At 36.0% G+C, this 14,471-nt stretch overlaps 1 protein-coding gene across 30 annotated transcripts in view; it reads left to right on the plus strand.

The window, feature by feature from the left end:
• Positions 1-14,471, plus strand: part of NRXN1 (neurexin 1) — a 633,554-nt gene that overhangs the window by 430,809 nt on the left and 188,274 nt on the right. For all 30 annotated transcript variants that reach the window (XM_048936787.1, XM_048936790.1, XM_048936796.1 and 27 more), the window contains one exon: positions 6,531-6,712. In XM_048936787.1, the coding sequence (XP_048792744.1) occupies positions 6,531-6,712 (182 nt within the window). The remainder of the gene's footprint in view (positions 1-6,530; positions 6,713-14,471) is intronic.

Raw genomic sequence — 14,471 nt, forward strand, 5'->3', positions numbered from 1 at the left:
TGGGTTTTTTTTTTCCCCACTTAACTATGGCATGCAGTGTACAATATAAATTATGTGATATAAAGCACAAAGTCTGAAACAGAGCATGTATTTGCATAGCACCTTCAGCATTTAGTGTTTTAAGTAAGTCTGACAGTCTTCCTGCACGGAAAAAACATTTCCATCTTGTATCCTTGGTAGAGCTCATGTGACTTAGCTAATGGAGTTCTCACTGAGTTCTCAGTTTAGCTGAAATCAGAGTGAGCTTCAGTCCCAGTGGTTGAAGCCAAAAGACAAAGTTACAAATAGCTCAGTCAAGCTAGTGGCCAGCATCAGGTTGACCAGTCTTCTCAGTCAAATTTGTTGCCAGAAAGAAAGTCTAATTGTGGGAAAACTGTAGGCATTTTCGGCAAGTCAGACTGCTGCTCTGCCACCTACAGATGTTTACTAGGTCATAGTGATGTCCAGATACCATTATTACAGTTTTGGTTTGTTTTAGTTTTTTTTTTTTTTTTTTTTTTTTTTTTTTTTTTTTTTTGTGTGTGTGTGTGTGTGTAGATGGGTACTTGAAGAGCTAAAGCTGATTAAGCTACCTATAGTGACTATTCTGGTCTGAGGAAAGGACTTTGCTTCTGTATTACTTCCTTGAGTCTGCAATAAATGTCACTGCAAAGGCCAGGATGCTCAGTTTGACTTGAGACTGTTGTTCTGCTATCACCTAGACCTTTACTTGGAGACAGCCCTTGGGAATAGCTGAATATAATAACTCTTGCTCAGCCTTGTTTTATAGATCCCTGTCAAACCTTGGATGTAACATGGTGAAAACCATTGTAGGATCTGATAAAGTAAATTGGTCTCTGTAGTGGTTTGGGAAGAAAGTCCTACTGCTGTAATATGAAGTTATGTTTGAGTTAACAGCTACATAGCATGGTTTCTCTGTGTCAAGGTATTAGAAGGCTTTGTCTTTTCTGTTTAATATTGACATTGACTGTAAGAGGCAGGTGCCAGCAGCAATGAGTTGAAGGCTCTTCTGCTTCAGCATCCTGCACATACTGTGGATGCTGCTTTGTTTATTCATTTTAATGAATTGCTTCAAATGATAAGCAGTCAGAGGTCATCCTCTTCTGATTGTTGTCTGGGTGAAAATTCTTGACCATAGCTTTTAAGACACATTTCATGCTGTGAAACAGACACCATTGGTAGACTGTAAATGGTGCAATACTAAGCTGTGCAGTTGGTAAAGTAATATCACAGACAGTGTTGGAAGTTTGAAGATTCAACTAGCAGCAGCTGCTGTACACATGGTATGGTCTCAGTTTCTCTTACAGAAAAATTGAATTTTTGAGCTTTTCTTGTAGCATAGTGGAATCTGTGTGCTGTGGAAGGCTGACGCTACACAGCTGTCAATTTCCAGCTCTTTATTTTCTTCAGCGTCTTTACCAGAATTGGCAAGATGAGATCACGAGATATTCATAACCAAACCCACCAACAGTGTTTGTCAGTGCTGATTTGGTCAGTGAGTCGTCTTGCAGTTAGTCTGGTAGAATGGAAGATCAATGAATGAGTGCGTGAGTACTGAGAAATGCTATTCAGTTTGTGAACTTAGAGTCTGCAGTGCGTACCATCATGGTAAGATTGCAAGTGACAGCCATGGTTAGAACAAGCAGACAGATTGGGGTAAGAACCAATCTATGGAGTTAGAAATTATTTTAAAATGCACTCAGTTTTCAGGAGAATGGCAACCTTCTAAGGCTTGCTAAGATAAGTGTGGTCAAAGGTACATCTTAAATACAATTCTAGACTGTGTTGTCCAGGAGTCTAAGAGAAACTGGCCTGAAAAGGCCACTCTTAAAACTATGCATCAAGATTTTTGGAGGGCTACAGACAATGATCCATTTGAAAAACTTTTTTCCCATTGAGTAAATAGATGGTACTTAGAGTAGCATCGTGCAGTTATTAAAGCAAAGTGGTTACAATCCACATTCAGCTTCCTGCTGGGTGGGTAGAGAGTGTAGCACGAGGCTTTCAGGAAGTGTTCAATTGAATCTAATCTTTAGTTTGGAGTACTTCTTCCAGCAGCTCTTCCCATCTTCTTCCCATGGTTAACCCTAATGGCCATTCCCTCCTCACCTCAACACTGTGGCATGTATTCTCTCTTCTATGTAAATAATTAATAACATATCAGAGCCGAAGAGGAAACACACAGAATTGTTTTTTAATGCACTCTCCCTCTGGCAAGGTCATGTTTTAGACTCAAAAGTTTGGGTTTTTTTCTACTTACATTAGCAATCTGTGAAAATACGCATGGAAATTTTTGCAATTTTCTAGAAGTTCAGCGGGGCAGGATGAAAATACGTAGTTGAAAGCATAAAAAGTATTAAATAGAGACTTATTAGCTTCCCTGAATGTATCAAGTGTGATTAATGCTTCCATGTAGATGTGTCTGCATATGTTTATGTGTAGATTCGTACTGTAAGTTCTTCATTCCTGGTAATTAATAGTAGCCTGCATAAATGGTCACACTGGGTTCAGCAGGTTTATCAATGCAAGTAATTATTTACCAGTGGGAATGAAGGGGTTCACAGTTTAGCCCAGAATGAGGCAAATACTGATAACGCACAGAAAGAAGAAAATTACATTATTGAGCAATTGCTTGTTATTACCAGTAATGTTTTCATATTAAAAAAAAAAAAAAAAAAAAAAAAAAAAAGGATAAACTACTATTAACGAAAAGGGAATGAAAACTTTTCATTACTGACATTTACAGGCTTCATTCTTTTGTTTTTCCATTGTAGAGTGTGGTGGAATCATAGTTTCCTGGGATCCAAACCTCAATAAAACCATTACTTTCACTTAGCATCTTAAACCTGTCATTTTCCTGTTGAAAATAAGCATTAAGTTACTGACATTATATGGGAATAATTGAATTGTGTAAATTACCCTTTGGTGCAATATTCCTTAAAGATAACATTGATATGAGCATGAAGCAGGTAGAAAGCTGTTGATTTGAGAAAACTATTAAACTACATCGGATGTGACTTCAGAATAATAAATACTGAAAGGCTTTGCAGTCATACACAGCATTATATACAGCAAATGGGTACTAAACAAAATATTTATCTGCTTAATATTGTGTAGGTAAGCAGATGTCCTTGAGTTGCTGCCAGGCTCTATTGAAATGAACAGACTATTTCATAAAGATGAATTTCACAAACAAATAGGATGTGAGAGACTCGGGCTATTAAAATCCGTTACTGTATCTTTGACCACAGGCAGTTCATTACAATGGGAACCATTCATTCAGGGTTAAGGACTTCAAAGAGCTTTATGAACATTTTTTTCCCTAAACATTTTGTAGATGCATGGACACAAGGAATTACTCAGTAAGATCTGTGGCTGAGGGATATAGCCCGGCAAGTTAAAAGTTGCCTGATTTTATGTACTGTGCTGATGGCATTGCTTTTCTTGACTTTCTAATTCAGCTGCTTTCAGTCCTCTGGAGATGGTAAATCCCCAATAACACAGTGCTGTAAGCTAAAAGAGGGAAATAAGGTGGCTGATTTTTAGTGACAATGTTATAAAGGAATTGCAAAGACGTTATAAAGTTTCTCAGAGAGAATAAAAGCCTTTATGGAGCAACTGAGTTAGGTTTCAGCTGTTGTTTCTTCATGTATTAAATTGATCATAAGCAGGGTGCTTTTGAACAACAGTTTCTGGCTTTTAATAGTTAATGGGAGGTTGGACCATAAGTGGAGATCAATCCCAGAGTAATAAATTTTACATTATTATATTTGTCTGTCTTGAAACATAAACACTAGAGGACCTATTCTCAAATGGCTTCTGACCCAATTTTTTTCATAATTAATACAGGAAATTCAAAGAACATGTCTCCCTGTATAGTTTAGACAAAGGCAAATCTGCATTCATCAACACGGGTTAATTAGCCTGTTACGGAACACACAGATAATATGAAGAGCTACAAAATGGTCCACTATAATTAAGGGAAAGCTTCGACATGAAAACCATCAGCTACATGTTCTCCTGGATAAAAGATAACTTTATAAATTTTGATGTGAATTCTACATAGCATAAGATGTACAGCTAGATTTTGCAGCTTTACTAACATTGAGCTTGGCAGCAATGCAGCAAGAGTATGGAATTGTTCTTTATTTGTTTATTCCAAGGGCAGCGTTTAGCAAAAATTTGTGACAAAGATTCTCTCTCAATGTAAACAACAGTCTGTCATTGATCTGGAGACTTACTTCTGGGTCATGGTATTCAATATGATTGCACTGTTGCTTGGCAGGCTTTTTCTTTGTCTTCTGCATTAATTAAACACATCTGTTGCAACTGAGAAAAGGAGAATAATGCCCTCTCACTTGAATCTTTTGTAGTACTCTAGCAGTATCTCTAGTGACATCAAGGCATAAGGAGTTGCTTTTCCTTAGCCTTCTCATTTTGTTTCTTATAAGAACTTCATTTCTGGCACGATACAATATTCCATGAAGTCAGCAGAAAGGCTGCCACTGTTTTTAATGGGCTTTGTATCAAGTCCTTAAAAACAGAATAAATTCTTTCGCTAATGATACCAATGTGACACATACACAGTATGAAGTATGAAAATCTGCCATTCCTCAACTGGCTCAAGATTTGAGGTCAATATCAGCTGCAAAGAGAACTTTGAAACCAGTAAGGGTGATATTACCCTATCCATCTATCTTTGTTTTGGTTTGTTCTAGAGCTGGAGATTCAGCCATGGAGTGCCTGAGACAGATTGATGTGCATTTCAGATCCCTGCATTTGGGGAATGCAGTGACGGAACAGCAGGATATTGGATTTGTTTGTTTTTCTATGCATTCCTAAACCAGGCAGTTTTTGTCCATGTCCATTGCCAAGCTTTTTTATGTTCCAGCCCTTACCTTTGCTGCTATTTGCTGTGCTTTGCGGCACAACTCTTTATAATGACAATAAGCCTTCATTTCTCTTTGTAGCATAAGTTGAACCTGAGATGCTAGATCTGTTATTGCATTTGTCTTTGCTAGAAAGAGCTGACAAGTTTTCCTACAACACATGGTATTTTGCCATCGAGAAAAAAGCCAAGAGATTTATTTGAAGTGTGGTGCAATCTTGCAATAATGTTGATATAAGTTGAGCTTTAGCACTTAAAATATTATAAATTGATGGCATTGTACTGGAGTAAAAAACAAACAAACAAAAAAATCCAGTAGGTAATTACATAAAGAGAATTAATGTTAGAAGTAAATATACAATATCTTTTCAAAAGGGCCAGATGAACTTTTTGAGACTGACTCAAAACAATTTCTGTCAGCTGTAGAGTATTTCTGTGAGACATCTGGAAAGTAGAAGAGTGGTGTAACCATACAACACTTCTTGCTTTCACCTTTAAATTTTGTATCTCTAAGGCTTTTTAAGTTCCTTTTTTATGTTCACACCATTTTGGTCAATCTAAAAAGCTAAGAAAAAGACAATCATACTATTATGTACTTACTCTGTATGGGACCATGGAAAAAATGTGCTGAGAATACTTAGTGGAACAAACAGAATTACATTAAATAAAATTAAGGACGTCCAGATGGAGAGCCAGCTTACAATAGCTAGGAAAACTAGACTTCTGTATTGATTATGCTTTGTTTCTCCCTCCATGTCATAGAGAAGTGGATAGCCTATGGCAACTTCATAAATGAAAGATCAAGTGCATGTGTAGTTTGCATTCTGTATGCTGTTTTAAGGATAGAGGTTTTAAATAGCAAATGTCCAGATATGCTGCTCTTTTAGTTCATAGGCAATATGCTGGTGATGAAGTTAAGTAACCTGAGTGCTAAGTGGTGCTAGACTTACAACACTTGCTCAGAACAAATTACAAATTCTGTATGTGCACCCTGGAAATGATGTGCAAAGATTTCCACTCATTGAGTATTATTCAAGTAAGCTATTACTTAGATTGTAGACTGATATCTTTTTGTCCTGACATGACACATAAAGTATGTTCTCACTCTTCCATTTGTTATCCCCATCTGTCAAAAGATGATAAACCTCAGAAAAATTCTTATCTGCATGTATTTGTTAATGTCTTGTTTTGTTAGGCAAGATGACATATCATATACAGTATATCATTTTCCTTGTGTAAATGAGCTTGATATCTGGAGCTGCTGAGATAACTGTAATGACTTGATTTCTTCTCTACGTAGCCCTAACTTGGGAAAACATGTTTTTCCATTCGTCCTTATTCTGAACGTCACAAAAATGTGTTCTTAGCTTCAAGCATATGCTTAATAACTGTTTTGAATAGAAACACATTTCTGAATCAGAGCCATGGTATTTTAAATCTCTGTGTGTGCAACTATGCTCTAATTTATAAGATGCACTAATACTTAGCTTGATTAAAATTTTTGGAGATGAAGACCCCTTCAAGTTCAAATATATCATTGGGCTATGTTCCCTATACAAGAACACCATCTTCATGAAGTATGTAATTTTCTTCTGGATTTGCATTGACAGAGAATTAATTCTCTTTTATTTCTGCTTTGCAGCGGGAACAACGTATATCTTTAGCAAAGGTGGTGGACAAATCACTTACACGTGGCCTCCGAATGATCGCCCAAGCACTCGCGCAGACAGATTGGCAATAGGGTTTAGTACTGTTCAGAAAGAAGCCGTGTTGGTACGAGTGGACAGTTCTACCGGGCTTGGAGACTATTTAGAGCTGCATATTGTGAGTATTTCTAAAAAATGCTTATTTATTCACGTCTCAATTGTTCTTCTATTTGTGGGTTTGGAGCTTTTTTAAAAATGTGTTTTGTTTTAATGTAAGTATGAACATTTGAGTGTCAATAGTGAGAGTTTAGATGATCATGGCTCATAGCATACAGTACTGTAAAGGATATCAGACATTCTCAATGTGCTTCTTACTCTACATAGTTTTTCTTCATATGACTTTTAATTTAAAAATCGTATTGTGACATACGTATATAGCAGCTACACGAATCCAATCACATTAAATGTAATTTAGCAATATCAGAAGAAGGTGCATTAATTTTGGAGGGTTTAATCTGAAATCTTCTGAAGGAAATATCACAATTGACTGTGCTTTCTGTTAATGCTAGAATTATCCTTTGTTTTCACTGTTGCATTGTGATGATAAATTGTAAGCAGAAAGCAATACTATCGAGCTAGGAAGTCTGAAAAAGTGATTTCAGCTGCCCTAAAGCAAATAACTAGCAATCAAAATTGAAAGCATCTGGATTTTTATGACAACATAAATAAATGATCAGTTGTGATAAACATAACTAGGGCAATATAAAATGTTGTTGTTTAGATTACTCTCAAATTTGTTAAGTGTATTAGGATGATTTTAACTTAAGAATCTCACTATTTTCCTAAATGGAATAGTTCCTTCTGAATGAAATTACTTATTGATCCATAACCAATTACACTTTTACCCTCAGAAAACGTTCTGCAGTGATCATTTTGAAAACAAGAGGGAAGTTATAGTATTCAGTCTTCCACGTTTTTTTTTTTTCTTCTTTAAAGGCTCTCTTGCATTTTGGACCAAGGTGGCTTTTATATCTATTTATTTACCAATGACAAGGAAACAAAGAAAGAAGGCCTGAAATATAAATCAGATGTTGCGTATAGTCTTCTCTTACCTTGAAACACATGGGCAAAACATCTGACTGATATTGTAAGATCTTGGTTTAAATGTGTGAACAAAGCATAAAAGCTTGTTTTCTTAAGTCACGCCAAATATCAGGTGCCTAGCTATCATTTCTCTTTACAACCAGAGACGAATTCCACTCAGTGTGGAGAACAATGGTGCTTTCCTCTCATAATGTTATCATTAGCATATGAAGGAATGCATTTCTTGTAGATTTACTATACCTTAAATCTACCAAAATGATAAAATGTGTTCAATCTTCTGTCCAACTCTGAGTTTTTCTGTTTCAAAACAAAACATTGGATTCAAAATTAAATTGGAGATCAAAATGCAAAAATTATTGCCAAGTCATAAGTGTTGCTTTTACCCCTGTAGCTTGTTTAAACTCATGCAGGAGCAACAGATAGCATAAATACAAGAATAATAGAGAGCTTTCTATTTTCAGAAAAATTATCACCTTAGTAGAGACAGAGAAAAGTGTCATTTATCCTTCCTCAGTCTTTTGAAACTACTTTAAGTGTCTTACTCTGAGGTGATTGTGGCCTCCTCCATCTTTGCCACAGGCTTTGAGAATCTTTTTCTAAACCCACTGTGGTTCAGAGCAAAATCCGTGGCAACTGTAGAGAGAGTTCTTTTGAATAAAGCTTGACCTTCTGTGAGTTCCTTCTCTTTGTTCTCTCTCTACAGTGGAGACACTATGGGATTGACCTGAAATACTGATATCTGGCAAGATTTTTTTAAATTTAGATAAAGCTAGGAAAACTGATAGGTTGTAGTATCTGAGAGTGTGTTTCAAACAAGAATAGTATTCAAGAGGAAGTTTGAAGTCAGCATTTTCAAAAATACTGTGTACCTGGTGCTATGAATCGTATTAAAGTCAGTGGAACTATAGTTTTGCTGTGATGATATTGTGAAGCATTGTAGTTGTAAAAATGAAAGAAAAGAAAGTAGAGAGGCTCATGTACTTGTTATATTTGAAAAATAATTTATTAGAATTAAGTTTTTTAGTAGTTGACATTAACTGTATTCAACTAGCTGGTATAAAAATCATAGGAAGATTGTGTCATTCAGAAAAAGGTTTTGAACTGTTGCTTTAAGTAACTTGATCATAGTCTTCACTAGCAAGTCAAGATGGGTGCTTGTTTGGGACGTTTCAGAGCAGTGCTGTGAGGGAACTTGCTCTTATCTTTCTTCATTCTAGCAGTGAAAGAGGAAATTACAGGTCTGGTTATGGTACTCTAATGTGTGCTTGCCCTTTTTATTATTCTGTTTACTTAAAAATGATGTAAAACCTAATAAGGAAATCAAGAGCATAACGAATTCTGATTTGGAAAATTGCTACTTGATCATCTGAATCACAGCTTTAATGTTAGATTAGAAACACATTTGTTTTAAGTGATCATTTAACCTCCCGAGATAACAATTGTTAATAGTAGAAACATTGCAAAAAAGTGTATTCTGTATTGCCACCAGATGTTTAACAGTTCCAGTACAAGTATTTTAAATTCCAAGATAGTAAACTATAAAACATCGCATGTACTGTAGCAGCCTAGATGTAAAAGGGTAGTTGTGGGTATAATATGCATGCGTCCCTGTGCTTCAAGAAAGGGGTGTTTGATTTATTTACCCAGATATTCAGAAGTCTGCATTCTCAGCTATCACTTGCCTTCTGTTGTGTAAGTGAAGTAATCTCTTGTTGCAGTTTCTGCTGGAAGATCTAGTTCAAGTAGAAATAGATATTGTGCCTGAAAGTTCAGTTGTCTGTTTTTCAACTTTCTTCTCCTGTTGACAGATGAAAGGACAAATATCTCTGAGAATTCCTATAATTCTCCTTTTTTTTTTTTTCTTAGTGTAATCCTTCTTTTTTCCCCTTCTCTTGGCTTGATCTGCATCCATCTCCATTCCAAGAGGAAAAAGAAATGGCAGCTTGTTAATGCAGTGTTCATTAACTACCATGTGCACTTGGCTTTTTCACCCATTTGTAAAGCCCTGACATAATTCTGTCAGTGAATTGCATACCTATCTTGGCTTTTCTTCTCCTCTGCCAAGTCATTAGACAGATAAGCAGATACATATACATGTGTCATTGTCTTTCACAAGCACTGTACTGTTGAAGCCTCAAATTTCCTACATTTCTATGGTGAGGAGCAAAGTAGAACTAGACAAAGGGCCCAAAGGGCTAAAAAAAATTCTGGCAACGCTGATAATACAGTAAGCTGGCATCCTCCAATACAGCACAAATACTGCTTGCTCTATTAGTGGAGACAAAAGGCATAGATTTCTAACAGTACAAAAATAAAAAGAAATTAAAACTCAGCGTAGACTGTGGATAGTTTGTATGGGATTCTATTTAATATTATTAGAAAATATACAATGGAGAAAGTGAAAACCAGAAGAATTAATATTGTGATGAAAAAAAACATGGGAAGCTGTTTTAAAAGATGTGATAATCTTATCTGAAAAAGTCTGATTAAGAATATTCAGTATGAATATTTTCCGTACATGTCACACTTCATTAGCTTGAAATATTCCAAAGATGTAGCATTATTAGCACGATACATTAATCAGTATTGTATTTAGATTTTCAAAATGTGTTTGTAAATCTTTCTGAGTTATGATTAATGACTGAGGAGAACAGGCTTATGAGAGGAAATAGAGAATGTCTTATGGAAAATTGGGTTGTGGATCATGAATAAATTCAGTCTGTGCTCTTTGTCCCATCTATTTATATACTACATCTATTAAAATAAACATTACAGGAAAGGCATTTTCATTATAAACTTTTTCCATGAGAAAGATATGGACAAAGTCAATTGAAAGTTTTTTTGAGTTTGTGTCATCTTTGGTTCAAAAATTGTTTTGGCTGAAAAGGAAGTTTCCCCATTTTTCTTGGCTATATATAGTTTTTGTATAGGGAATACTTCACTTAATTTTTTTCTAGATTAGTGAAATATTTAGTATCTCCAAATGAAATGTTGATTTTTGCACAAAGCAAAATAATACTGATGTGAAGTAGTGTGGATTTTCAGCTGGAAGTTCATGGAAAAGTCTGCAGTCCTCTCAATGGATACATTTCTTGGAGCTTTTGGCCTACTGTTGAGGACTGTTATTTATACTCCACTCCCTCAGTCTCCTACTTGCACAAATGCAGTCATCTTCTGCACCAGGTTTTTAATAGCACACTCTGTTAGGTTCTAACGTACGTTATATCTAGACAGCTTTAATTTATGCACGTATAATGACCTTCCTTCAAGTGAACAGAAATAACTCAAAGTAAAACTGGAAAGAGGATCAGAGTTCCGTGTGTGAGCATATCAGAGGAAAACCTGCAGTCTTAGGATAAATGAATTTATTATTCTCTTTTGAGTACTTCACATGTCTTAGGTTTTAATGCTGAATGGAAAGCCAATTGAAAGATTCCTATTGACTTAGTTGCATTTGAATCAATGCCTAGTGAGTCCAGTGTTCTTTCACTGGGACTGATGATAAAAATCCCTTTGATTTTAGTGATTTTTTGTTTGTTTGTTTGTTTTTGGTTTGTAATAATTTTCCCAGTAACACTTGAATAATCTGTAAAAGACATAAATTTTCAAGATAACATGTCTTCTGATAATCTTTCAAATACAGCATTAGTTGTTATTATGTATGAATCTACATGATGTGAAGATTTGGAATAGCAGTGATTTATATATGCACAGAACAGTAATGACTGTAAAATCTAATTATTTACATCCTGGAAGAGCTTTAAAAAAGAAAAAAAGGAGAGCTGACTTTTGAGAGTCTGGTATTTTAGAAGTGCTGAGCATGCACATGAGGCTAAAGTCAGTGGAAGCTGAATATAGCCAGTACCTCTGAAAAACATGCCAGCATTGTATCAGCTCGGTGTGCGTTAAGCATTGTTATGTCTAATGGTTGTAACATTTAATATGCTTTAAAAACTGCGAGGAACAAGAAAATTACTTACGGGTAATGTTATCTAAGCAAGAATTTTGCAAATATTTGATACTTCTTTATAGATACACGATATTTGTTAACATATGAGAATGGAAATAAACTATAGGAAGCTTAGTGGCTGCGGGCAGTGATCATTTTCTCTGTAGGGAACAAAACAGCAACGTTGGTTTATGTGTTAATATTCAAATTGAATAAAAATTCTTATGAAAGGAGAATTTCCAGGCTTACTTGTGGGGTTTAAATAATGAGAAGTGCTGGTCAAAAAAGAATCACTTGTGGGGCTAGGCAGCCAAGTGAGAATGCAATTCAGTGTACGCAAACTTAAGTTAATTAGAGTGGGAGCAATGGATTAATCTAGGGAATTTGTGCTAAATGGAGCAATCATTTACTTCACTGATCAGACTAAAGATCTCAGTCTGTAGGAAAGAAAATAAATCACTGAAATGGTCAAGCTGTACCATGAAATTATGCAATTAAGTTATTGTTTTGCAGTAGCAGAGGCTCAAAAATAGGGGATTTCAGGATAGAAGTTGTTTGTTAATACTTCATCTTGAGTACTCTGCACTGTCTGTTATCCAAAGGGGTTTTTTTGTTGTGTTGTTTTTTTTAAAGAACACTGTTATTTTTCTTCTCAAACAGGATTTAGCACTGGGCAACAGTGGTCAGTTCCTGCTGTGAACGGACCAAATTATAGAGAGGTTATGGAATTGTGCTAATTCTAGCACAGAACAGATTGATATGTTACTGTACCAAAAACATGAATGGAATTTGAACAGATGATATAATTAAACAGCTTGGCTATGACTGCTACCGTGGTGTTCTGCAACAAGTCCTTATGCTGGCAGGGAAGCTCCATTTTAGCAGCATGGCAGCTCTGATCTTGCGGAGTCTGCGAAAGTGTCTGAGGAAGCAACTCCTTTCATCATCTTATACTGTCTTGGGATGAATAGAAGTTCTTATTTCTTCCTCTACCCAGCTAATAACTCCTTTATACATCCTGTTCCTTTCATGCTTTTGAGAGGATAGAAGCTTCCTTCCCCAAAAGCATGCTGGATGAAGGGGTCACCACCTGCCAACCCCTCGCTGAGAGAAAATTACACAACTAATAACTCCTAAGTACACAGTTCAAATATCTTCTGTCATCAGAATGCTCAAGCCCTTGGCACTGATGAATCTTTCAAGTTGCTTTCCTCTGGTAAAGGTGTAGAGTCTGGCTGAGAGTAGAGAATTCTTAGAATGCTTCTGGTGGGACGCACACATATAAGTGTGTATATGTATATATTTGTGTGTGAATATGTGTGTAAATATATATATGTATATACATCAATTACAAAAGTTATTGTGCACTTTTAAGTAGTGAAGTAGACCAGTATGGAGAGGCCAGCACAAGAGCAGGCACATGTAACTAACACAATGAGGCTCTTCATAAAGCATTGCTTATTTTGGTTATTGTTACTTTAAAACTCTCAAGCATTGTACAGACTTCTTCCCGTCTTTATATCCAAAGATTCTTTCTTAGTCTCTGCTTTTCCCTTACTCCCTAAATATTTTTTCTGCCATGTCTTCAGATTCACGTGCCTGTGCGTGTTCTTCAGTCTCAGTGAATCCCAATATAGCAGGTGGCAATGTCCAGGTGTCTCAGTGACTACATACCTTTGCTTTCCCACATATTGAAACACTGTGTAGCTAAAGGAACTGAGGGTTCATTGTAGACGTTGACTGTGTGGTACACACATGGAAGACCTTGAGCGGGACCACTTGTTAGTTTGGTGTCATAAAGAACAAATCAGGTAAACATATGGCTGAAATTAGATGTCCTTTCTTGACTAAGTTGTTTATATGTAACATATATAATATGTAAAATACCAAATTTCTGGCTACAGAAAAGAGGAGAAAATAATTTGTTAGTAGTGCAGAGAAATTAATAGGCCATTGTTTCTCCATAGCAGCGTCTTACCTAGGTGATGTTATACTGTCTTACTGATGTTTTGTTTCTCTCAATGCTTTTTAGTTTGCTCTTGCCTTAAAGGAACAGATCTTTTACTAATGTTAAACCTGTCTGACCACCTACTACACAGAATCATAGAAAACTGTCATAACGTCTGGAGAATGAAAATGATGATTGGAGGTCACTTCCTGTGAAGCCAGCCACTTGTTTCTGTCTACCCTACGTGTACTCTTTCCTGTTTATTGTGTATGTTATTATGCATGTACTATTTGTTTTATTTAGTAATACAGTTGAGCCAGACCTGATAATATTTCCTAGCTTGTTATTATATATTGTATTATATATAATATTTCCTAGAGGAGCACAAAATGTTTTTCACTCCCTCTCTGCAGGACACGTGTGGGAATGTCAGTTCAAACTCAAGTTGAGTTAATGTGTACCTGTTGTATTAGAAGCCATTTTGGCACTTTAGGTTGATAAGATGTGGTTTTGAAAAAATAGGAATAGACATGAGAAATGGCATTTTGAGTTATCCTAGTCTATGCTTTCAGCTTCTGAGGGCATTTTGAATAAAAGAGAGTGAATATCACATTGCCATGACCCATTGAGAGAGGGCCAATCTGGCATAGTACAGAATCAAGGTGCATTTGTTACGGCTGCAAGCCAGAACTCAAGATCTGGCCCATTAACTCTGTAGCTCTTAAATTTATGAGCTCTAAATGAGGATAAGGATGTAATGTATGCAGCAGCACAAAGTACTAGTGTAGCAGTTTTTCAGTGAACGTGCGAACAATATCATTTTTAATATCAGTCAAAAAGATTAGTCTGCTGATGTCAATCAAGGCAAGTGGAAAAGCACAGCTGGTGGCCTGAACAGTTTCTGCTCCTAATTCCAAATAATTCTCATCCTGCCGC

This window comes from Lagopus muta, chromosome 2 (genome assembly GCF_023343835.1).
Source record: "Lagopus muta isolate bLagMut1 chromosome 2, bLagMut1 primary, whole genome shotgun sequence".
Lineage (NCBI taxonomy): Eukaryota > Metazoa > Chordata > Aves > Galliformes > Phasianidae > Lagopus > Lagopus muta.